Source organism: Brachypodium distachyon, chromosome 5 (genome assembly GCF_000005505.3).
Source record: "Brachypodium distachyon strain Bd21 chromosome 5, Brachypodium_distachyon_v3.0, whole genome shotgun sequence".
In the NCBI taxonomy this organism is placed as follows: Eukaryota; Viridiplantae; Streptophyta; class Magnoliopsida; order Poales; family Poaceae; genus Brachypodium; species Brachypodium distachyon.
In genome coordinates this window covers 24,800,271-24,823,867 of record NC_016135.3, presented here as the reverse complement: position 1 = coordinate 24,823,867, position 23,597 = coordinate 24,800,271, and the positions used below count along the sequence as shown (strand labels likewise).

Sequence of the window (23,597 nt, the reverse complement as noted above, 5' to 3'; positions counted from 1 at the left end):
AGTCTGTATATTCAGACAAAAGCAAGGCATCATGCATGCCACGGCATTAATTTGTGTCTCTGCTCCGTGGGAAGATTAGTTGTCGAGATGGGAGACTAGTAACAAGACTTTTCTGGTCAGTACCATCATCACAATTCACAAGGACGTCGATTGTATATGGCTGCACACAGCAGACCTCACTCTCTCAGCTCATCTATGCATTGCGTTATGTCCCAATTACGAAATTAACTGCTCCCTCTGATTCTAAATTCTTGACTCAAATTTACCCAAATATGAATTTATCTATTCTTAAAAAACGTCTAAGTACATGTAATATTTCAACAACAATTTAGGATTGGAGGGAGTACTTACTTGCACTGATATTTTCCTCAGTTTCTAGTGGACCACATTGATCGAAGTAAACACACTGCGGCTCTATAAATACAAGCCCGGCCGGCCGGCCCCCAAATAGACGACCTCCCCTCCCATGAGCTAGCACAAAGCTTCAACGCGCACATTTTTGATCTGCTTCAAGTGCAGACTCCACATGCAAGTGCGAATCGCAGGTTAATTAATTACTGCGCGCAGCATTGCTGACGCCGGCCGGGTCATGGCTAAAGCCCAGCTGGTGGCCCGGCTAGCCGTGGAGGTGGCGCCGTCGCAGCTTTCGTGGATCATCAGGCGCCGCCGGCTCCAGAGGACGGCGATGGAGACGATAGCGGAGGAGGAGAAGGAATTGGCGGCGGCGGCGGCCATGGCGCCCCCTCCGCCTCACGTCCGCAACGGCAATACGATGACGACCAGCCGCAGCTCATCCGCAGCGCACGGCGAGAAGCGGCTCGTGCTCGCGCCGGCGCCGGCGATGGAAGGGCTCTCGAAGATCGCCGCGTGATTCAATTCGGATCCCGTCTCGTCGGTGGAAAATCGAACTTAGTAGTAGCTTCGAACTAGCTCGTGCGTTATATGCGTGGTTGTATGCTTTTAACTTCGTTGTGGTTTTAGGCTTAAGAATGCAGGATGAACTATATACCGCGCGCGCGTGTGTGGAGTTGTAATCACATCCTGCGTCGAGTGTGTCACGTAGTAGTACTAGCTACGAGCACTGTAAGCTACTCCTTCTGTTACATAATTTTTGTCTCAAATTTGTTCAAAAATGGATGTATCTATTTCTAAAAACGTCTAGATACATGTAATATTTTGACAAGAATTATGAAACAGAGGGAGTAGACTTGAACCTGTAGCTCCGCTCTGTTCATGGCAGGGCAGATTGCCAATAAAATGATTCCCAGTAGGGCAATATGAATCAGACTAGCTTGAACGTGATCTCTCCCTCCGGAACCCGGAGGCATCTTGCCAATAATCTGGAAGCAGGATGGCTACAAGTATATAAGCCGTACGTACTGCCGTAGCAAAAGAGGTTGGCACGCTGCGGATCGAACCATACTAGCTAATATAGCTTTTTTTTGCTAAACAGAAGCAAAGGCAGGTCACATGGTGGTGGCTCCCTCCACTCCGGACCACATATATATGTGCTTTTGGTTCGCACAAGTGCAAAGATTGTAAAGCTAGCAGTGATGGACGATGCATGGCAGTAGATTGGGGCTTCTAGGACAGCTATCTCACATGTGTGTGTTGTATGAGGAATCATCGGTTCATGGGGACGAAGAATGTCTGTAATTCCAGCCTGCGAATCCTCTAGTCGTCGGTGAAATCTTTGCTTCCTAGGTCCTGGCAGCATTATCATCACACGACAAAGGGACTGGGCCGCAATTGGTTTACTGTAAGTGAGGCCAATTCGCGCCACGACGCCAGCCGAGCAAGTCAAAATTCGCGCGAACCGCTTCATGTTTCACTGCCAGAACGAGCCCACAGCTCTTGGGCTCCGCACGTCAGAGACAACTCCCACGGCCGAAAGCAACTCCAACCTCCTCAGATCACGCCACGTGGGGATCCCAACAATCCCGACCGTCCAACCACTGGCAAATCACCGCCGTCCAAACACGCACCGACGGTGCGGATGCTTCCTTTCACCCCGCCGGGCAGATCCACCCGCCCCGAGGAAAAAAATCTCCTCCTCCGCTGCCGTGCTCGCAGGGGTCCGGATCCAACTGCCGAGCCAGCCCACCACCAACCCCCAGCTCGCGCCACGAAACCCTCGCCGGCGGCGGCGGCAGCGGCGATGGCCTCCGCCCTCCTCGCCGGCCGGCGCGGGCCCCACCACCACCACCAGCAACAACACTGGGGGGAGAATCGCGCCCCGCTCGCGCCCAGCCCTAACCCCCCCTCACGCGCCGACAACAGCTCCAAGGCGCCGCCGCCGCAGGCGTCCCCGTCCCCCGGCTACCTGACGTTCAAGCCGTCCGAGCTGGCCCACCGCGAGGCTGCCGCGCTCCGGGGTCGCCTCGCGGGCGAGCTCGGCCAGGTCCGCGCCCTCCTCTCCCGCATCGACGCGTTGCAGCAGGAACAGCAGCAGCAGCAGCAGCAGCGGGAGGAGCCGAGCCAGCGGAAGGACCTCCGCCCGCCGCCCCCCGCGAAGCTCCGGGTGGCGATGCGGAAGCGGTGCGCGCAGATCCTGGCCAGGCTGCAGAAGGACAAGCGGAGCATCTGGTTCAACGCGCCCGTGGAGGTCGAGCGCCTCGGCCTCCACGACTACCACGCCGTCATCAAGAGCCCCATGGATCTCGGCACCGTCAGGGCCAGACTCGCCGCCAAGGCCTACCCTTCCCACGACGCCTTCGCCGCCGACGTCCGGCTCACGTTCTCCAACGCGCTGCGGTACAACCCTGCCGGGCACGACGTCCACATCTTCGCTGGCGACCTCCTCGCGTCGTTCGAGAAGATGTACAGGGCGGCCGTCTCTTGGTTCGAGGAGGAATGCAAGCGCCTTGCACCGCCACCGCCGATGCCAGTGGCAGCGGAATTGCCGCCGCCGCCTGTGGTTGTTCCAGCACAGGTCAAGCCGAGGGCGGCGAGAATGCGGAAACCGAAGGCGAGGGAGCCCAACAAGAGGGAGATGAGCTTGGATGAGAAGAACATGCTTCGGGAGGGGCTGGAGAGCTTGCCTGAGGAGAAGATGCATAATGTGCTGCAGATTGTGCGGAAGAGGAATGTAAATCCGGCGCTTCTTGGGGATGAGATTGAGCTGGATATTGATGAAATGGACATCGAGACACAGTGGGAGCTTGATCGATTCGTCAACAACTTCAACAAGGCGCTCAACAAGAGCCGACGAGCTGCGATGATGAATGGGGATGGCGCTGTGGTTAACAATGCTACCGTGACTGAAGCTGTGAATGGTGATGTGCTTACATTGGTTGACAATGCTGATGCGGTAATGGGAATAGGAAACAGCATGTGTTGTTCTTGTTTGCAGTTAGTGGATATGCAAATTGGATTCAAATCTGTATTGTTCTATTATTTACAGGAGAGTGAGAATCCTGAGAAGAGCACTTTAGTGACAGAACAGGTGGATGAGTATGTAGATATCGAGGATGAGATACCAACTGCGACTTACCAATCGGTGGAGATTGCTGAGGCCACAAATGTATCTGGTGGTTTGGGCAGTGGCTTCTCGTCTTCAAGCGGTACTGTCGAATCCCCCCCTTCATTCTCCATGAAGGGAAGTTTGTGCATTGATTCCCATTTGACTCTGTTTACAGGTTCGGATTCAGGGAGCTCAGGGGATGGCGTCTCAGAAGCTGGCAGTGCTCGTTCTGTGGAGTAAAGAGGTCGTTCTAACAGTAGGTTTTGTGTAGGTGGATGCTGTGAGTACTTGTTTCTGAGATGTGCAATGTTTCTTGGATTTAGTTAACGTAGTTCCTAGTAGATGGGCTGGCTCTGTGGGTATCTGATAGCTCAGCTGGAATTCTGGATCATGTATATATAAGTAAAAAGTAGAAGACACTGGGGCGTGTAGTATCTGGCCTTCTGACCTGAAGGTGGTTCTTGTATCGGTGTGTTTTCCGTAGTGCAGCTATTCTGTACGTAATTTGATCTTTGTTATGCATGACGCAACTATGGAATCGGATTAAGAAGATATTGGAATCCTATCGTCATCTTTGTCTGATGATAGTTCTGGTGATTTATAGTGTGATGCGACTAACATAGATTTCAGTAGACATGGGGAGCTGATTTATGGTCTCATAAGCCTATTTTGTTGTCTGACACGACAAGACCTTAAACTGGCCTGTTATTCATGGATAACTTGAGAATTTCTTGCTGGAATCTATCTTGATGCACAACTATGGAAAACGCCATTACCTATGTGTTTCAAATTTGGCCGTTGTTGCCTGATAATGTTCACCAAGTACTAGGTCTTTTATAGTTGATGAGAATTTTGTTCAGATACAAGCTGCACGGGCTAGCAAGCTCAAAGAAAAGGTGGAACGATGACTACAGAAAAACTCGAGCGCAGAAGAAAGATTGACTACTCCCGTCGGCAGTTCAAGCACTACAACAAGAAAAATTAGCATCGTGGAATGATTTTGACCTTTAGCTTGCTCATCGGCGTCGCTAGCAACATGCATTCCTCATCTAGCTCGTCGCTGCACGATATGATTTCCAGTTCTTCCAGCGAATCAGGGAGGCCTGTTTCCGGCAGCCTTAAGATCCTAGAACAATATTCGATCTTCAACCTCTTGAGGGAAGGAAGGGTGTGCAGCCCCGCGGGAAGATGCATGAGACGATAACAGCCGTAAAAGGTGAGCTCTTGCAGGGACTTGAGGAGCACAAGCGCTCTCTCTTGCTCCTCCGTTAGTCTCGTCACTCCCGTCCGCCAAAGCCTAAGTTGTAGGCTGTGCAGGGAGGTGAGGCGCTTGCAGAATGACGTGGTGAGGACAGCTGGGTCACCGATCACAAGCGTTCCCAGTCGAGGGAGCAGCTCATTGCACTGCCTTGAAAAGCTCTCCAAATACGAAGGCAAGCAAGGGCAGTTACGTACTGTCAAATCTCGGAGGCTGCCAAGGGACTGCAGGCCCTCTACTATGCTGAGCGAATTACAGTATCTAATTTCCAACTCTTCCAGTGCCGTGCATGAGTGCAGCTGTATAGATTGCAAATCTGCTCTACTCAGTACCAACTTCTTAAGGCAGCCAAGGGACTGCATGCCCTCTACTATGCTGAGCGAATTACAGTATTCTATTTTCAACTCTTCCAGTGCCGTGCATGAGTGCAGCTGTATAGATTGCAAATCTGCTCTACTCAGTACCAACTTCTTAAGGCAGCCAAGGGACTGCATGCCCTCTACTATGCTGAGCGAATTACAGTATTCTATTTTCAACTCTTCCAGTGCCGTGCATGAGTGCAGCTGTAGACATCGCAAATCTGCTCTACTCAGTACCAACTTCTTAAGGCTGCCAAGGGACTGCAAGCCCTCTACTTCACTGAGCGAATCACAGTAGTTAATTTCCAACTCTTCCAGTGCCGTGCATGAGTGCAGCTGTAGACATCGCAAATCTGCTCTGCTCAGTACCAACTTCTTAAGGCTGGTGAGACTACCTGGAAAGCAGGGTTGCAGTGTCTTTTCGGGATAGTCACCGATATCAAGTTCTCCAAGTGATTCACGCAAGCAAGGGCAGTTAAGTACTGTCAAATCTCGGAGGCTGCTAAGGGACTGCAAGCCCTCTACTTCACTGAGCGACTCACAGTTTTCAATTTCCAACTCTTCCATTGCCGTGCATGAGTGTAGCTGTAGAGATTTCAAATCTGCGTTCCACAGTACCAACTTCTTAAGGCTGGTGAGATTACTTGGAAAGCAGGGTTGCAGTGTTTTTTCGGGATAGTCACCGATATAAAGTTCTCCAAGTGATTCTGGGAGGAGCCATCTTCCGTTCGCCTGGTCATCAATTCCGTCTCTACGCACCAAAGACGAGAGCAGCTCGGGGCATCCCCAGATATCTAGCTTCTCAAGGGAGGTAAATCCAGAGAAGCCTTTGTTGCTCCCGTTAAGTCTTAGACAAGGGCAGCCCGCAATAGTTATCTCCTTGAGAGTGAATGTGAGATTACTTGGAATGTGCAGAAATAGCTCGTCTTGTGGCTCCCTGTATGAGGTAAGATTCGATAGACTGTTTCCTTCCTCTTCTATCGATAAGAGTGTTATAGCTGAGCAATCAGACAAATCCAATTTCTTTAGATCTGGTGAATGTTGCAGCATCAGAGATAGCACCTTCCCCGTTATTCCACATGATTCAACAGTGAGACTCTGAAGAGACGGGAAGACATTGCAATTTGCAGCTGGCACATCTTCACGGGTATGCTCTGGCATAACACATGAAGAGAAAACAATATCGCATTCTTGAATTCGCAAACTCTTTAAAGAGACGAGATGTCTTAAATCTTTGAACAAAATAGACATTTGATTCTCCTTGTCACCTATGCTCAGAAATTTGAGGCTCGTGAGATTATGGAATGCCAAAACCTCTGCAGCCTTTATCGACTCAGAAGATGGATTGAAATCAGGAGGTCCAATATGTAACTTTTCGTAAGATCCCTCCATGCTCGGAAGTGTTGAAACTCCGCTGATGAGTAACTCAGAAAAGGTGGTTGAAGGTGGAAGAGGGTTCAACACTTCCAATTGAGGGCAACCACGCAGAATTAATTTCCTAACAGCAGGCAACCATGACCACTGCTTGATTTCAAATTTATCATTGTTCTGAAACAGATCAAACGCCTTCAGTGCTTGACAATGTTCAATTTGCAGTGCCTTTAAGCTAGAGCTGAGACCCCCAACGGAAGTGCATGAACATCTCGCTAAATTTGGCATTTTAACTAAAACTAGCTCCTCCAATGAAGGAACCGATACTTCTATTACTTTCGGCAGGTTGCTCAAGTTCAGCTTTGTCAGAAGTGGAAACCATTCCATAGACGGAAGTATTTGCCATTGTCCACAACTATCTAGATGAAGTGTCTGCAAGGAGGTAAGTGAGATACTGCAGGCAAGCCAAGTTGGTGACATAGTACTACCATACCCAGATATCTGTAGATGCTTCAAGTCCATATGAGGTTCAAAACCCTCAAGCACCTCTCTTGCTGTATCCATAGAAGGCTCAGAACTTGGGCCACCGTCATCCATTCCAAAGAACTCCCAGGACAAGTGCAGCTTTTCTAAGTGTTGTTTGTTTCTCAGTCCTGCCGAATAAGCCTCCTCCCGACTTTTGACATAATTAAGTCCAGACAACCCAAGTTGTACAAGCTTGTTCATGGATTGGAGTTGTGCTATCTCAGGGCCGCTAGAACAAAATTGAACCTTAAACTCATGTAGCTCTTGAAGCGATGTCATGCTAGCAATGCAAACAGGTGAAAAGTCTACTCCCTTTTCTGCAACAAGATGCCGCAAGCTCGGAAGATTATGCATGCCACTAGGTACCGTACATATGGTGTCTGAGGAAATATATAATACTTGAAGATGGAGACACTTGATCAGAACTTGTGGCAAAGCCCCATCAAACCCATCAGACACACGTTTTAGATAACGAAGATGCATGGGAGTCACCAAACCTCGCTGGAAGGAATTAAAATCTGCGTCAGTTGCAGAAATTTGCAGCAGGCGTAAATTCTGTCCCTTTTGGAATATATCTTGGAACACCTGAAAGAAGGAAGAGTCATAGTGCCCAAGTAACACCAATGTCCTCAAATTACTAACTGATGTAACTTTATTTTTCAGATTTTCTTCAAACTTCTCATTACGATGAATCTTCCCATGCTGATCTTTGATGTATGCAGAATCAGTTACTATTGACAGATGGCGCACAGTTGACAGCATCTCATTGCATGGCAAACCATCTATAGTTGCACACTCGGTTTTTGAGATCGCCCTCACAAAATCATACATAAGACCACATATAACATAGCATGTTTCACAATTTGACTGATCGAAAGAAAATGACTCTTCTCTTCCAACCTGCTGAAAGAAGCCCATGTTCGTCAAATCAATCAGATATTCCCATCCTTGCTCCTCCAATCTCTTACTTGAACCGGTGCAATTCACAAACCCCTGAGAAATCCAAATATAGACCAACTCCTTACCAAGAAACTGAAATTTGTTAGGGAATATAGAACAGTATGATAAGCATCGCTGTAAATGGTATGGCAGCTCATCATAGCTAAGCTTCAAAGCAGGCATGATGCCTTCACTGAGTCCCAGCGATTTCCAGTTTTCATTCTTGAGAATCTTACTCCAATGATCAACAGTAAGAGAATCTCTTAATAGTTTCCCTGCAGTTACTGCTCCTAACGGGTTGCCTTTTAACTTCTCTGCTATTTGCCGTCCGATAGTGCTTAGATTTCCAGGAGCTTTATAGTCCGCATCACCAAATGCACATGATTTGAACAATAAACAGAAATCATCATTTTCCAAAGCACCTAACTTAATTGGCTCAGCTGTTCCAATCACTTTCGCAACAGATGGTTTTCTAGTTGTCACAAGAATCATATTGCCCTTTGAACCGTTGGACTTAAAAGGAGCCAACAGTTGGTTCCATCGGCCAATGTTCATGTCATCCCAGACATCATCTAAAATAAGTAAAACCCTCTTTGATGTGACATGACTTTTCAAGATCTCCTGAAGCTTTGCAAAGCAGTTTAGTCCTTCATGCCTTTCTTGAGGAACAGAGTCTAATATCCTTTCCGACTGAACAGAGTCTAACATCTTCCTGGTGAGCCCCACTTTGTCAAAGTTGCGAGACACCCAAACCCATATCCTGAGGTCAAAATGATCTTCAACCTTTGGATCATTGTATACAAGTTGAGCTAGAGTTGTCTTTCCAACACCTGCAATCCCTACGATAGGCAGAACAGTTACACTGTCAGATCGGTCTCCTGCCATCATTAACTTCATGATGGAGTTCTTTTCTGATACTCTCCCATACACTATCATTGATACAAGACTTGATGTTCCTAGGTGGTCATCTGCAGGGTGATTTGAACTTGATGCAAAGTCTGATCCATGTAGTAAATTCAGAACCTCACTCACTGCCCCTCGGATGTCTTGTAGCTGACTAGTAATTTTTTGTATCCTACTGGATAATTCAGCCTTGTCAGAAGGGCGGTGTGTGTTAGGTGCAGTGATTTGGACCGACACCTCATCGGTTCTCTTCCTTTTTCTGCTAGATGAATCACCGATTACAATAGGCGCCACATGTGCAGTAGTAGCATCACCGGTGCTGCAATATGAAAAAGACAGTGGATTGTCTCTTAGTTAATCTGATGTATACAAGCGACTTCCAAAAAATGTTAAACACAAGGTATAACTATATTCTTCAAGTACCTTGAAAGATTTTGTGACTGGTGCTTCTTACAAACATTCAGATGGTTCCGCATACCAGATGTCCCGTTCTTGGTTCCGCACTTGACCTCTACCAGGCAGTGCTTACACCTTGCTTTGACAGGCTTTTCGTTTTCTTTTTCTGTGACATCAAATTCATTCCATGATTCGGACCGCAGTTTCTTGCCGCTACGGTTACTCGGCATATCAGCATTGCCCCTTGATGTATCATCTACTTCCTCTGCTGCAGGTACGAGTACGACTTCGGGGTCGTCCGCTGTGACTGCGCCAAAAGAGAAATATGTCGAGCAGAAATTTAAGGGAAATCGGCACGGTCCAGCTGGAACAGAAAAGTTGGAAGGAACTGGCACGCTTGGATCTACAGGCATTAGATTTTACCTCCTTCGACCTGCTGTTGGAGTGTGTAGTAGTGGAGTTCATCGACCAAATCGTCGGCGTCGTAGAGCAGCTCCTCTAGACGAGCGAGAGAATCAGCCAGCGGCTGGTTCCTGGCCGCCCTCCCATTCACGGCAGAGACCACCCTGTTCACTCTCTGGATCTCAAACTTGAGCTTTTCAACGTCGTCGGCGAGCCCGACCTGGCGAATCCACTCCACCAGCTTGTCGATTAGTAGAGTTGCAAGGATTGTCCCCGCGAGCCATGCAATCGCGGCCTCCATCGGATCTGTTGGATCGCTAGTCAACGGGGAAACTACATTCGTGAGCTGAGGAAAGAATAGCAGCCGAGCAGAGCAAAGGCAGTACGAGTCAATGGGAGAAGAAGAGAACACGTGCTTTCGCTGGATTGTTTGGGCCGCGTGAGCCCTTAGTATTTTTGGGCCACGTGAGTTCATGGGCTGAGAGGGAGGTGCAAATTCTTTGTCCCTGGGCCAAAATAGTAACAGGCCGAAACTTTTAGTGGGGGCAGCTGCCCCATGGGCCTTAACGTGGGTCCGCCGTCTGCCAGTTGACTCCATTGAGAAGCAAGAGCTAACCCTTCCATACACCTCAGCTTCCTCCGGCCCAGAAGATAATCTGCCCACGCGAGTCCCTCAATATTAAGTTCAGGTCCTTCTGAACTGATCCGTCAATACTAAGTTCGACCCATCCGGGAAGACGTTTTCTGCCACTGTTTCATCGCAACAGGGGCCCTGGGAGCACTGGGAAGACGGCCACGAAGATCATGGGCGGTTTGCTTGCGCTTAGCAGCATCCGTGGACGGATTATCTTGAGGTTCTGTCGTCCAAATTGATTAACGAGAGGCAACATGCGCTTGGAGCCCCTACTTATTCTAGAAAAAGAGAGCTTTCTCAAAAATAAAAATAAAAACACAGCAGGGACTGGCCTCTCAATCTCTAGGAAAAGAAAACAGGTGCCGGACGAACCTTTCCTCTGCTTTTGCCATGTGGTTTCAACAAAAAAAAGAAACGACGTTTCCGTAGTATAGGAAAATCAGGAGAAACCACATAAACAGAATTTAACATGGTTCTGAAGGAACAAAAGGATTCAAACGTCGGTTACCGACATATTAAAAATGGAAGCAAATTTTACTCTGCAGTCACAGACATACAGAACAGATTACAAACCTCAAGCTCAACTCACTCACACAGGCACACACACCTAAATAAAAGAAGTAGATCTCCGTAGTAGTATCTGATAGCAAAGGAACGAGAAATACGTCTCCAACCATGCACGGGACGGGGACAACTATTTCAGGTTCAGCATGGCAAAGCCTCCAAGCGCAGACACCATGACGAGGGGCAGAATTGAGACCCAGAGCACCGTCCTCCCTAAGGCAAGTCGTCCCGTCACGTTGCCTGACACCCAGAAGCCGGCCGACGCCTCAAAGAGCCCAAAGACGACCACGGCCGCGAGGATGCCGTAATACAAGAAGAAGGGCGCTTTGCCATGGTGCAGGAACATACCTCCGGGCTCCTTGAAGATGATGAGGCAGAGCGCTGCGGCGGCTTCCACGACGCCGCATGCGATCAGTGCACCCGGCAGATTCTCCGCATTGCGGCATGCGCCGGAGATCAAGGCAGCGAGGTTGAGGTCGGCGGCTACGGAGCTCATCTTCTGTGTGTTGTAGTGTTAATTTGCCGGAGAAATGGTTGCTGTCACTGTGCTGAGGCGCTGAGCTTGGTTTTATGGAGGTGACTCTGGTTATGAAGCCAAGCCCAACACTCCATTCCAGTCAAACGCGTCTGATTATGTATTTTGCATTCGGTTTCCCGAAACCGAAACCGAAGACAAGCACTGTTCGTCTCTCCCTGATGTGACCAGCCGCACGACGACAGACACTCGTTTGCAGAAGAAAAGCTGGGTAAGGACGACAAAGTGAAGTGGACCCGGGAAACAAACGTCTGCATCCCAAGCAGGCCCTGATCCCAAGTAATTTTCCACTTATTTAGGATTTCCATTTCCTGGGAACGCAAGTTCGTTCTTCTCGTTCTGTTTCAGTTAAATAAAAATAAATGCAGCTTCATTCAAAGATTGGCGATAGGCGCGCAGTACTGTTTCACGAGTATAAATTATAGACCATCTTGTTTCTCGCTTGTGATTGGGTGTAGTTTAGCTTAACCAGTCGTGTGATAAAACAAATACACCAGGTCAAAGTCAATGATGAAAGGTCTCAATAGTAATGCGAGATCCAGCGCGTGTTCTCTGCTAACCCTTCTCCGTTATACCTTCTCCCTTCTCAGAAACCGAAGCCAACCATTCGGTTCCCCGACACGGCGTCCACGAAAGTAAGAAAGGCTTTGCCGCCAATCACCAAACTATATACTACACGTACGCTCGCTCTCGTAAGGATGGTGACAGATTGAGTTGGTGCCTTTTGGATTCCGTTTCCCGAAACCGGAACCCAACACAAGCAACATTCGGTTTCCCGAAAACGGGAACCATAGTGAGCTCGCCCTGACGGACCAGCCCGCACCACATGCACTCGTTTGCAGAACAAAAGTATTCGAGCAAGGACAAGAAAGTGAAGTGAGCACGGCTTCCCGGGAGCCAAACGTCTACATTCCAATTCATTTTCACTTCTTCGAGTTCTCATTTCCCGGGAACGTCAGTTCACTCTTCCTGTTCTGTTTTTCAAATAAATAAAGCAAGTTCATTCAAACATTTATATAGCTCTTCTACGTGTTTCTACGGTGTTCCAGAATTAATATGAACCGTTCGTTTTCTTCATCTAACAGCTCAGATTGCTTGCTACTTCTTATTACTCCAACTTGAGCATTCGGAGTATCCGGATGGACTACTAAGAAGATAGGAGTACATGCGTAGTCTAACCGTTGCAAAGGAAAAAAAGACGTACCGAGGTTGCTGGGAGGGGGCTGCGCCGGCATGCCGAGTTGAGGACGGCGTAGGACACTGTGAGGCCCGCGACGGCGAGCTGCGCGGAGGGCGGCGGGCAGCACGCTGGAGGAGGCCGACGGGGCCGCTGCGAGGTCCGCGACGGTGAATTGCACGAAGGGCCGCGGCGGCGCGTTGGAGGATGGCCGACCGTCTGCGGCGGCGCCGCCGGCCTTTGCGAGGGCCGCGGAGGCGCTAGAGGAGGGCGCCGGAGGCCGCTGCGAGGGCCGCAACGGCGAATTGCACGAAGGGCCGCGGCGGCGCGTTTGAGGATGGCCGACCGTCTGCGGCGGCGCCGCCGGCCTTTGCGAGGGCCGCGGAGGCGCTAGAGGAGGGCGCCGGAGGCCGCTGCGAGGGCCGCAACGGCGAATTGCGCGAAGGGCCGCGGCGACGCGTTGGAGGATGGCCGGCCGGCTGCGGCGGCGCCAGCGGCCTTTGCGAGGGCCGTGGAGGCGCTAGAGGAGGGCGCCGGCGGCCTCTGCGAGGGCCGCGGCAGCGCGTTACAGGATGGCCGGCTAGCTGCGGCGGCGCCGACGGCCTCTGCGAGGACCACGGCAGTGATCTGGAGGAGGCCGGCACGGACGAGCGGCATGGTGGGTGGTGGCATCGCCAAAGGCCGAGTGACGCAATCGGGATCAGCAGCCAACAGCAACGCGATAGCCAAGGAAAAATCTGACATTATTTTGCTTTTTAATGTGAAAAGACTATAATGCTCTTTCCAAATACTCCATTTAGTCCAATGGAGTATCAGGTACCGAAGAAACCACCTTCTATTATGCCTTGTTTGATGTTAGTGTGTTTTTTAGTCACTTGTGTTTTGGTATTTAAGGGTTTTGGGCATTCACCCAAAACTCCTAAAACCCCCTCGATCTCTTCCTACCAAACAACCATTTGGAGTTTTTACTGTTTTTCAATTTGGAGTGGATAATATTCTAGAAAACACCTAAAAACACTAGTGCCAAACACCCACTCGGTGCATATATCGTATAATACTTGTTCTTTGTTGAATACAGAGGTGAGACAAATAATTTTTGGTTGCATATATAAATAGGGATTATGTTGAAGTAGGCATGGTTAATAAAGAGGACTCCGAAAAGAAAGCAGTGACGATGCAAAGAAGGCCCAAACCCCCACTCAAAGTTCCTAAACTAAAATTAAATACATGAATCTTCCACGTATCTTAGTGATTAGATCCGACGACACCAACTTAGAACTATTTATTTCTCAGTCATTTTAGAAATAGCATAACCCTGTAATATTCTTTCATATTTGTAGGAAAAATATTTGAATTATTAAAATTGGCACAAAAGACGTCCCCACTCAAATTTATTGGAGCCTAAGACCGTTTGGATAAGCCGCATCCAACTTGTCAACTTCTGCCAAGGGTACGCTGAGTGATCTCATCAGATCAGAATACAGAGCATTATCTCTTAACTCTGCCTCAGTTCAAAGAAAGAAATAATACAGAGCATTATAGAAAGAAAAATAAGAACAGAATACAGGGAAAAAAAAACAGAGTTTAGCCGCAATTGAAATCTATCCAGGAACTTGTCTCATGTTTTACGTCAGGATCTCCCAATGATTACATACTGAGTAGTGCTTTTTGCAGAAATATATTTTAACAAAACCACATCAGAAATAACTAATAACCAAATACCAAAAGGTTATCACTTCACGTATTACACAATGCTTATCTAACACGTTCGAAAGCAGTGAGCAACTAAGCATGCAGTTAGCAATATAGAATACTACTCCCTCCGATCCATATTAGCTGTCGAAATATTAATGTATCTAGACTTTTTTACACATAAATATATCCGTAGATACATCCGTATTTGATCAAATTAGAGACAATTAATGTGGATCGAAAGGAGTACTAATAATGCGAATATCAAAAATAAAACGTCGGAACACAATTATCAACGCCGTACCTGGCTCTGCCGCCTGCCCAAGATGCTTGCCACGCGGACGAAACAACGGGAGTCAAAAGTCGTCGCACGCGGAACCCTGGCTGTGACCTGTGATCTTCGCTTTCCATCCCCGAATTCCCGAAACCGGAACCGAAGCTGGAACCGAGCATTATCGGTTTCCCGACATGGTTTTGCACTTGTGCGAAGACTCGGGTACGATCGGATGTGCCAACCCCTGCTGGATCGGTAAATGCACTCATTGGGGGTATGAAGCAGAGCGGATTGGTAAATCAGATCCATGGTTTAATAACAAACCGTATTAACTCTTTTTCAGGGAAATAGTACGAGGCACCTACTGCGGGGTTTTCATAATTTTTGTGACCGTGTAGTTACATCGAATAGAAAACTAAAAGGTCAAAAGATATATTTGCCCATGACAAAAAAAAAGGGCAACGTATCCTGTGCACTCACAGGGCTCGGTGCATCCGTGTGTCCGTTGGTCATCAGCCTTCAGATCTCCATCCGGCGACCAGAGATTCAACTGTTGATTTTTTGCAAAAACACGCCCGCAGAGGAGGTTCAAGTCTCATACTTTGTGGGAAACGCCGGATAAGCGCAAACCACCCAAGTACCAACCCCTCGTCTTCCTCCCACCGCACCACCAATCCCAGTGTCCTCCACCCGATACTTAGATAATCGACCTACTGTTCCAGCGATGGAAGCCATTACTGCTGACACCCCGAAAGTTCCATGCGGCCTGAGATGAAGGCTCGCGTATGCAGCCACCAGATCTCGGCTACGGCGCCGGCATCATGCGACGAGGCCCAACGACTGTGACCACTGACCATAGCCTGGCGAGAACGGGGGCACATCCCAGCGACCTCCTTCGCAAAGCTATGCAAGCGAGCAAGCCACAACGACCCTGGATTTCTTGTGTAATTTTTGCCTGTTCGTGTTGATTGGCTGGATGGAGGATGGCCTCCCGGACGTATGCCTGCACATTTTTGTTGGATGTACCCAGGTGTTGCTTGACGGTGAATGAATTTCAGGAAGAATCGATTTGTTCACATTGTTGGGGAGAATGAATTTCAGGAAGAATCGATTTGTTCACATTGTTGGTGGATTCAATTGGGCAGACTGGCATAGTACTAATTCTCGAAGTATGTTAGATCTGATTTCTTTTTATGTGATGCATTTGCACGTCATACATGCTGCTGCTGCTGTTCCCACCAAAATAATCGACGAATCAGTGTTATTAGGACTTCAGACAGATGCGACGAAAATCGAAGCGATGCAAAGGCCGCCGGCCGCCGGCCGCCGGCTGCAGGGGCGACTATACGAACCGTGGATTCTATGGCAGGGCGCAGGAGGAAGGTATTGGTATTTGGGTGATTTGTGATATTGTGGGGGTTTTGCAAATTAGCGTGGCTGGCAGCGGCCGTGATTTTGCAAAAAACCAACAGTTGAATCTCTGGTCGCCGGATGGAGATCTGAAGGCTGATGACCAACGGACACACGGATGCACCGAGCCCTGTGGGTGCACAGGATACGTTGCCAAAAAAAATGAGTATAGGATTCATTTCTGTGGTCCTATCAAACAAAAGCTCCTTACTGCCATTTCACCACCCTAAACCAAGGACGTGGCGACCAGCGAGGACGTGGCCCAGGGTTAAATTAGTAACACCAACACAACAAAAGGATGGTGCGTCTTCAGTCGCGGACCCATGAATGAACAATGCAAGAGGCTAACTTCTGACACACGTAAGGATTTTGGTAGTCGACAATGAAATTGTGCGATAGTAGAAGTACTTAATCAACCGCCTAAGCACTAATCGTCTCTGAAAATAAAAATCAAATGTAGCCTGAAAACATTAAAAATACATCCTGTTTGTATAATTACCAATTAGGGAAGGCTTGATCCTATGCACTAAATTTCAATCGCACCGTTGGTCTATATGCTACTCCCTCCTCCCTCCGATTCATATTAATTGTCTCAAATTTGCTTAACAAACGTGTAGATACACGTAATATTTCGACGACCAATATGGATCGGAGGGAGTATTGAGTTACGTGCATCGTATTAATTCACCTGAGAGGTCAAACTGATGAAGAAAGAAGGACAAGTATCTTCTCTAATCGGCATTTTCGTTCAATTCACTTACACTTCCACGCATGCTCTCTTAATTTCATCTCTAATATTCAGATAAAAAATCTTCTATTGGCTTTCGAAACCTGCGATCACCAACAATATCATTCATATTAAGCTTAGTGCGTGCTCTTTTATGCTCTGACTGCTACTACCTGAGCCATCAAATTTTGGATAGAATCTAACCATCTAAATTAAACCTAACAAATTGCAAGAAATTGAATAGAACCTAGTTAGGCCTCAACCAACAACTACCGATGTATCCTAGATCATCGAAGAATTCAAATGCAAAAAAGTTTGAGAAACACAAACCAAAGTCCAAAGATACGATGCGTCGCTGCCTACGCCGCTACCGCCGGCCGCCGATTAGGCCTGTGGATGATTTTTCTCTGAAAGCTGTCGTACGCAGGGTTTTTCGGGGGCGGCAGGCGGGGCTTTCTCCGCTTCTGTTTCGTGGTTGAGACAGTCGACGAGTCGCGGGTAGGCGTGAGAGCCAGATCGATCAGCATCTAGCGACCGACGGACCGAACGATCGTGCTGGGCGTGGGCTGCAGCCTGCAGGGATGCTGGGCTATGCAGTTTGCATGTTCGGCCAGCCGGCTGGCCTTTTAGAATGAGTAGTTTTGTGGGCCAAACTATTTCGTATACCCTGTGTTTAAGTGTTTTCACCTGGACTGGGCTGGACTCAGTGCTACAACCAATCTAGCACAGGCCGTAGGTCTGCCCCGGCTGCGTTCTAGTGTCGTTAGTTCGAGGGTTCAGGTGTTCGGGCGAGGAGTTTTTACATTTCAACACTTTGATTGTGACTTGTTGTCTGACACGACAAACAGGCCTGTTATTTTTGGATAACTTGTTGATGCAATACTGTGGGAACGCCATTTACATTTGTCTGTGTTTCAAATTTGGCGGTTGCTGCTTGATAATGCTCACCAAGTACTTGCATGGTGAACGATGCAGTTCCAGTTCTTGCGTGAGATGAGGCGATGAGCCTTTTCTCCATAATGATTCTGCATGTGATGATGTAAGTAACTTGTCCTAGCTTTTTCCTTGTATAGCTGAGGAGAATCTTGTTGACCACGGCTCGGGCTCCGGCTCCAGCAAGGCAACAAGGTGCACGGGCTACGAAAAGGTCCACAACAGGGCAAGCAGAGAGATTGGCTCGCAACTCCCGACACGCTCGTCGCTCGCATGGCAAGTCACGCTCGATGTCCAAATTCAGCCGCAGCCTTGACGGGGTTCGACTTCCTCGACGGCTTTGCCAGTGCAGAGGCTCTTCCCCGGTTCGCCACGACAGATCGCCCCTCCCTTTCCGATCTGGCGCAGCAAACTAACCAACAGACAGGGGCCCCTGCACCGGTGTTGGGTACTACGTCGGGAAGCAGCGTGAACGTGCTATGTTTGTCACACTAGTACGCGTGTGTGTGTGCTGGGATCTGCATTTCTGCAACTATATCAGCGACATGCAAATCTGTCTGGGCAGGATATGATGCTTGTTACTCCATAGTTAACCGAACGAGCAAACAAGATGTAAAGAAATTGCTGGTCACAAGTACTAGTGTATTACAATTTTACAGCACCTTTACAGCATATATCACTTCGTTGCCTTTTGAGGCCAACTTGTGCCACAAACATGTGCTTGACAAGGCATACAGTAATCAATTCAAAGGTCTTGGAATGATTTTGACCTTTAGCTTGCTTGTTGCTGGAGGCATGCATCGATCACGTAGCTCGTTGCTGCAACATTTGAGTTCCAGTTCTTCCAGCGAAACTGGGAGGCCTGTTTCCGGCAGCCTTAAGATGCTCGGACAATAATCAATCTTCAACCTCTTGAGGGAAGGAAGGGTGTGCAGCCCCGCGGGAAGATGCATGAGATGAGGACAGACGTAAAAGGTGAGCTCTTGCAGGGACTTGAGGAGCACAAGCGCTCTCTCTTGCTCCTCCGTTAGTCTCGTCACTAGCATCCACCGAAGCCTAAGTTGTAGGCTGTGCAGGGAGGTGAGGCGCTTGCAGGATAACGTGGTGAGGACAGCTGGGTCACCGATCACAAGCGTTCCCAGTCGAGGGAGCAGCTCATTGCACTGCCTTGAAAAGCTCTCCAAATACGATGGCAAGCAAGGGCAGCCAAGTACTGTCAAATGTCGGAGGCTGCCAAGGGACTGCATGCCCTCTACTATGCTGAGCAAATAACAGGGTTTAATTTCCAACTCTTCCAGTGCCGTGCATGAGTGCAGCTGTAGAGATTTCAAATATGCGCTGCTCAGTCCCAACTTCTTGAGGCTGGTGAGATTACTTGGAAAGCAGGGCTGCAGTGTTTCTTCGGGATAGTCACTGATATCAAGTTCTCCGAGTGATTCTGGGAGGAGCCATCTTCCGTTTGCCTGGTCATCACTTCCGTCTTTTAAGCACCAAAGACAAGAGCAGCTCGGGGCATCCCCAGATATTTAGCTTCTCAAGGATAGTAAATCCAGAGAAGCCTTTCTTGCTCCCGTTAAATCTTAGAGAAGGGCAGTCCTCAATAGTTATCTTCTTGAGACTGGAGCTGAGATTAAATGGAATGTGCAAAAATAGCTCGTCTTGTGGCTCCCTGTCTGATGTAAGATTTGATAGACTGTTTCCTTCCTCTTCTATCGATAAGAGTGTTATATCCGAGCTATCAAACAAAACCAATTTCTCAAGAACTGGTGAATGTTGCAGCATCAGAGATAGTCCCTTCCCCGTTATTCCACATGATTTAATCACGAGACTCTGAAGATACGGGAAGACCTTGCAATTTGCAGCTGGCATATCTTCACGGGTAGGCTCTGGCATAACAATTTCGCATGATTCAATTTTCAAACTCTTTAAAGAGACGAGATGGCTTAAATCTTTGAAGAAAATAGACATTGAATTCTCTCCGTAACCATTTATGCTCAGAAATTTGAGGCTCCTGAGATTATGGAATGCCAAAACCTCTCCAACACTCTTCCGCTCAGAAGAGGTATCCTTCTCAGAAAATGACTCAACACGAGGAAGCAAAACGTGTAACTTTTCATAAGATCCCTTCATTCTCGGAAGTGTTGAAACTCCACTGATTTGTAACTCGGAAAAGGTTGCTGAAGGTGGAAGACGGTTCAACACTCCCAACAGAGGGCAATCAATCAGGATTAGTTCCCTAACACCAGACAGCCATGACCTCTGCTCAATTATGAATTTATCGCCGTTCTCAAACAGATCAAACACTTCCAGTTTTTCACAATTCTTGATCCGCAGTGTTCTTAAGCTAGAGTTGAGACCCTCCACCGAAGTGCATGTACATCTCTGCAGCTTTGGCATGCGAACTAAAACTAGCTCCTCCAATGAAGGAACCAATATTTCTGTTACTTTCCACAGGTTGCTCAACTTCAGCATTCTCAGACAAGGAAACCTTTCCAGAGATGGAAGTATTTTCCATTCTCCACAGCAATCTAGATGAAGCGTCTGCAAGGAGGTAGCTGACATATTGCTGGCAAGCCAAGTTGGGGAGGTGCCACTGTACCCAGATATCTGCAGATCCTTTAAGTTCTTATGTGGTTGAAGACCCTCAAGGACTTCGCTATGTTTCCTTGCTGTGTCCGCAGGAGATTCATTATCTGACAAGGTATCCTTCCAGGACAAGTGAAGGTTTTCTAAGTGTCCTTTGTTTCTCAGTCCTGCCCCATAAGCCTCTTCCCGAGTTTGCACAGTATCAAGTTGAGACACCTCAAGCTGTACAAGCCCGTTCATCGATTGGAGTTGTGTTATCTCAAAGCCACTAGAATTCTGAACCTTAAAACCATATAGTTCCTGAAGAGATGTCAGCTTACCGATGCTAGCAATGAAAGGGTACACTCCCTTGTGTAGAACCAGATGCCGCAGGCTAACAAGATTATTAATACCATCAGGTATAGTAGGAGAATAAGTGTCTGAGCGGACATCTAATACTTGAAGATGGTACAGCTTGCTCAAATCGTGAGCAAAAGACTCATTCACCTTACCAGACCCATGTTGTAGATAGCGAAGATGTGTAGTATTTACCAAGCTACACCGGGAGGAATTAAAATCAGCGGATGTTGCAGAAGTGTGAAGCAGGCGTAAATTATGTGCCGTTTGGAATATCTCATGGAATAATTGTAAGAAGTAAGAGTCGTAGTCCCCAAGTAAAACTAGTGTCCTCAATTTTCTCACTGATGTAACTTTATTTCTCAAATTTTCTTCAAACATTGTGTTACGAGGAATGTTCCCTTGCCAATCTTTGTTGTATGCAGAATCAGTTACTATTGACAAATGCTGGATAGTAGGCAAAATCTTATCGCAATCTAGACCATCTATGGTTGCACACTCAGTCCTTGAAATTATCCTCGCAAAATCGTGCATGACATCACACATAGAATAGAAAATTTGACTCCCTAGAGAGGATTCTTCTCCTTCTCCTTCACCATCTTCATTATCATCATCTTCTTCTTCTTCTTTTAAGATTTGCTGAAAGAATCCCAGGTTTGCCAAATCAATCAGATATTCCCATCCTGTCTCCTCCAATCTCTTACTTAAATGGGTATTCACAAATCCCTGAGAAATCTAAATATAGACCAAATCCTTACCGAGAAACTTATATTTATCAGGGAATATAGAACAATATGAGAAGCATTTCTGTAAATGGTACGGAAGCTGATCATAGCTAAGCTTCAAAGCAGGCATGATACCTCCACTGAGTCCCAGCGATTTCCAGTTTTCTTTCTTGAGAATGTTACTCCAATGATCAACGGTGAGATGATCTCTTAATAGTGCCCCTGCAGTTACTACTGCTAATGGGTTACCCTTTAACTTATCTGCTATTTGTCGTCCAATACTGCTTAGAATTTCAGGACCTTCATAGTTCCAATCACGAAATGCACAAGATTTGAACAATAACCAGGAATCATCATTTTCCAAAGCACCTAACTGAATTGGCCCAACTGTTCTAATCATTTTTGCAACAGTCATGTTTCTAGTTGTCACCAGAATCACATTGTTGTCATTTGCACTGTCAGACTTAATAGGAGCCAACAGTTGGTTCCAACGGCAATCGTCCATGTCATCCCAGACATCATCTAAAATAAGTAGAAGCCTCTTTGAGTTGGCATTACTCTTCAAGATCTCCTGAAGCTTCACATAGCAGTTTATTTCTTCATACGTTTCTTGGGAAACAAAATGTAGCATCTCCCTTGTGAGCTTCACTTTGTCAAAGTTGCGAGACACCCAAATCCATATCTTGGTGTCAAATTTACTTTCCACGATGGGATCGTTGTACACGAGTTGAGCAAGAGTTGTCTTCCCAACACCTGCAATGCCTACAATAGGCAGAACAGTTACACCATTAGATTTGTCTTGCGTTATCATCTTTATGATGTTGTTCTTTTCTCCATCTCTCCCATACACTTTCCTTTGAACAAGACTTGATGTTCTCAGGTGCTGATCTGAGGCTGTACTCCGGTGGTTATTTGAACTTGAAGCAAGGTCTGATCCATGCAGCTTGAGAACCTCACTCACTTCCTCTCGGATGTCTTTTAACTGACTAGTTATTTCCTTTATCCTATTGGATATTTCCGCCTTGTCCCAATGGGTGCGTTTGTTAGCTGCGGTGATTTGTGCCGAGTCCTCATTTGTTCTCTTTCTTTTTCCCCTGGATGAGCTGCCAATGACAATAGGCGTCGCATTTTCAGTAGCATCATCACCCGTGCTGCAGTAAGAAAAAGATGGTGGATTAGAAAGTTATAAGCAGAATGCCACAATGGGCTCTCAAGTAGACGTATATAAATGGTGCCTAAAAATGTTCTCACGCAGATATAATCTTATTTTAGTTTTAGGTACCTTGAATGGTTTCGTGAACGCTTTCCATTTTCGCAAATTACGGAATGCGCGTTCTTTAAATGCTTTCTCATAGATGATGTCCCGTTCGCCACTGAATCGCACGCAAACTCTTCTGAACAGAGACTGCATTTTGCTCTGACCGGCCTTCCTTCAATTTTTTCTGTGATTATAAAGTGTTGCCATACCGCGGACCGTAATTTGCCAACACTGCTATTCGGTGTATCAGCGTCGCCCCTCGATATCTCATCGTCCCTTGTAACTGTGTCTGCGCCAAAAGAAGCATGGACCAAGAAAGCATGGTCGGCCTTGATCAGATAAGATCAAACTTTCTTTTCAAGGAAGGTAAGGTCCCTCTAAGATCAAATTAAAGGAGACTATATCAAACTAATAATCAGCACAATTGATCTGCAGGCACTAGGTTTACCTCCTTCAACCTGCTGTTGAAGCCTGTAGTAGTCTAGCTCGTCGACAACATCGTCGGCGTCGTAGAGCAGCTCCTTGAGAATAGCCAGAGATTCACCCAGCTGCTCGTTCCCGGTCGCCCTCCCCTTCACAGTAGCGACCACCATCCCGACTCTCCGGATCTCGAACCTCAGTTTCTTGACGTCATCGTCAAGCTTGACTCCTCGAATCCACACATCCATCTTGTCCGTTAGGAGGACTGCGATGATGGTTCGCACCAGCCATCCAATCGCGGCCTCCAGGGAATCAACTTCGGCCGGCTCCATCAGATCCGGCAGAACCAGTTCTTGAGCGATGGTCAACGGGAGGGAGCAGAACCAAGACGACGCAGTTTGGAAGGAGGCAAAGAACAAAAAGGTACAAGTAACCTCTTATGACCGTTTCGCCACATGTGCAACTCGGGCATTCTGCTTTTCTTTTTTTTTAGGGGATTTTCTTTTTACTGCTGGGCGGCACCGACGACCCACCATGTGGCGCTGGGCCAGGCCCATTTCCACACATGACGAAAAATATATTTATTGGTAGATTTCATTTTTTAGAATTATTTGTAATTTTATTAAACTCGATAATCGTTAAAGGTACAATGTTTCGAATCATAGCCTAAACAACTAAAAAAAAACTCATAGAACTAAGAATTAGAATGA

The 23,597-nt window shown here is 47.4% G+C and overlaps 4 protein-coding genes and 1 pseudogene across 6 annotated transcripts in view; 2 read left to right on the top strand and 3 right to left on the bottom strand.

The window, feature by feature from the left end:
- The first annotated feature begins 436 nt into the window (after window positions 1-436).
- Window positions 437-1,219, top strand: LOC104585433. Its single transcript, XM_010242143.3, has one exon. The coding sequence runs from the start codon at window positions 590-592 to the stop codon at window positions 869-871; it is 282 nt and encodes a 93-aa protein (XP_010240445.1). The 5' UTR covers window positions 437-589; the 3' UTR covers window positions 872-1,219.
- Window positions 1,220-2,055: 836 nt separating this feature from the next.
- The window catches only part of LOC100823729 (transcription factor GTE7), a 30,298-nt gene continuing 8,756 nt past the window's right edge, over window positions 2,056-23,597 (top strand). The window contains exons 1-3 of one of the 2 annotated variants that reach the window (XM_003580530.4): window positions 2,057-3,310; window positions 3,404-3,563; window positions 3,639-4,030. In XM_003580530.4, coding sequence (XP_003580578.1) covers window positions 2,159-3,310; window positions 3,404-3,563; window positions 3,639-3,703 — 1,377 coding nt within the window. In that variant the 5' untranslated portion in view covers window positions 2,057-2,158 and the 3' untranslated portion in view covers window positions 3,704-4,030. Of the gene's footprint in view, window positions 3,311-3,403; window positions 3,564-3,638; window positions 4,031-23,597 lie in introns of those variants that run through there. The other variant, XM_024456367.1, reaches the window with a different exon arrangement.
- On the bottom strand, window positions 4,276-9,979 carry LOC100829049 (putative disease resistance protein At3g14460). The gene is made up of 3 exons (XM_003579263.4): window positions 9,638-9,979; window positions 9,242-9,521; window positions 4,276-9,137 (listed from the first exon to the last, which is right to left on the bottom strand). Exons 1-3 carry the CDS (start codon window positions 9,915-9,917, stop codon window positions 4,445-4,447), a joined length of 5,253 nt encoding a protein of 1,750 aa, XP_003579311.1. The 5' UTR covers window positions 9,918-9,979; the 3' UTR covers window positions 4,276-4,444.
- On the bottom strand, window positions 10,740-11,655 carry LOC112269514. The gene has a single exon (XM_024456368.1). It carries the CDS (start codon window positions 11,308-11,310, stop codon window positions 10,945-10,947), a length of 366 nt encoding a protein of 121 aa, XP_024312136.1. The 5' UTR covers window positions 11,311-11,655; the 3' UTR covers window positions 10,740-10,944.
- On the bottom strand, window positions 18,127-23,317 carry LOC100839373 (annotated as a pseudogene). Its single transcript, XR_001404717.2, has 3 exons — window positions 22,916-23,317; window positions 22,492-22,756; window positions 18,127-22,360 (listed from the first exon to the last, which is right to left on the bottom strand). The product of XR_001404717.2 is annotated as a disease resistance protein RGA2-like (transcript).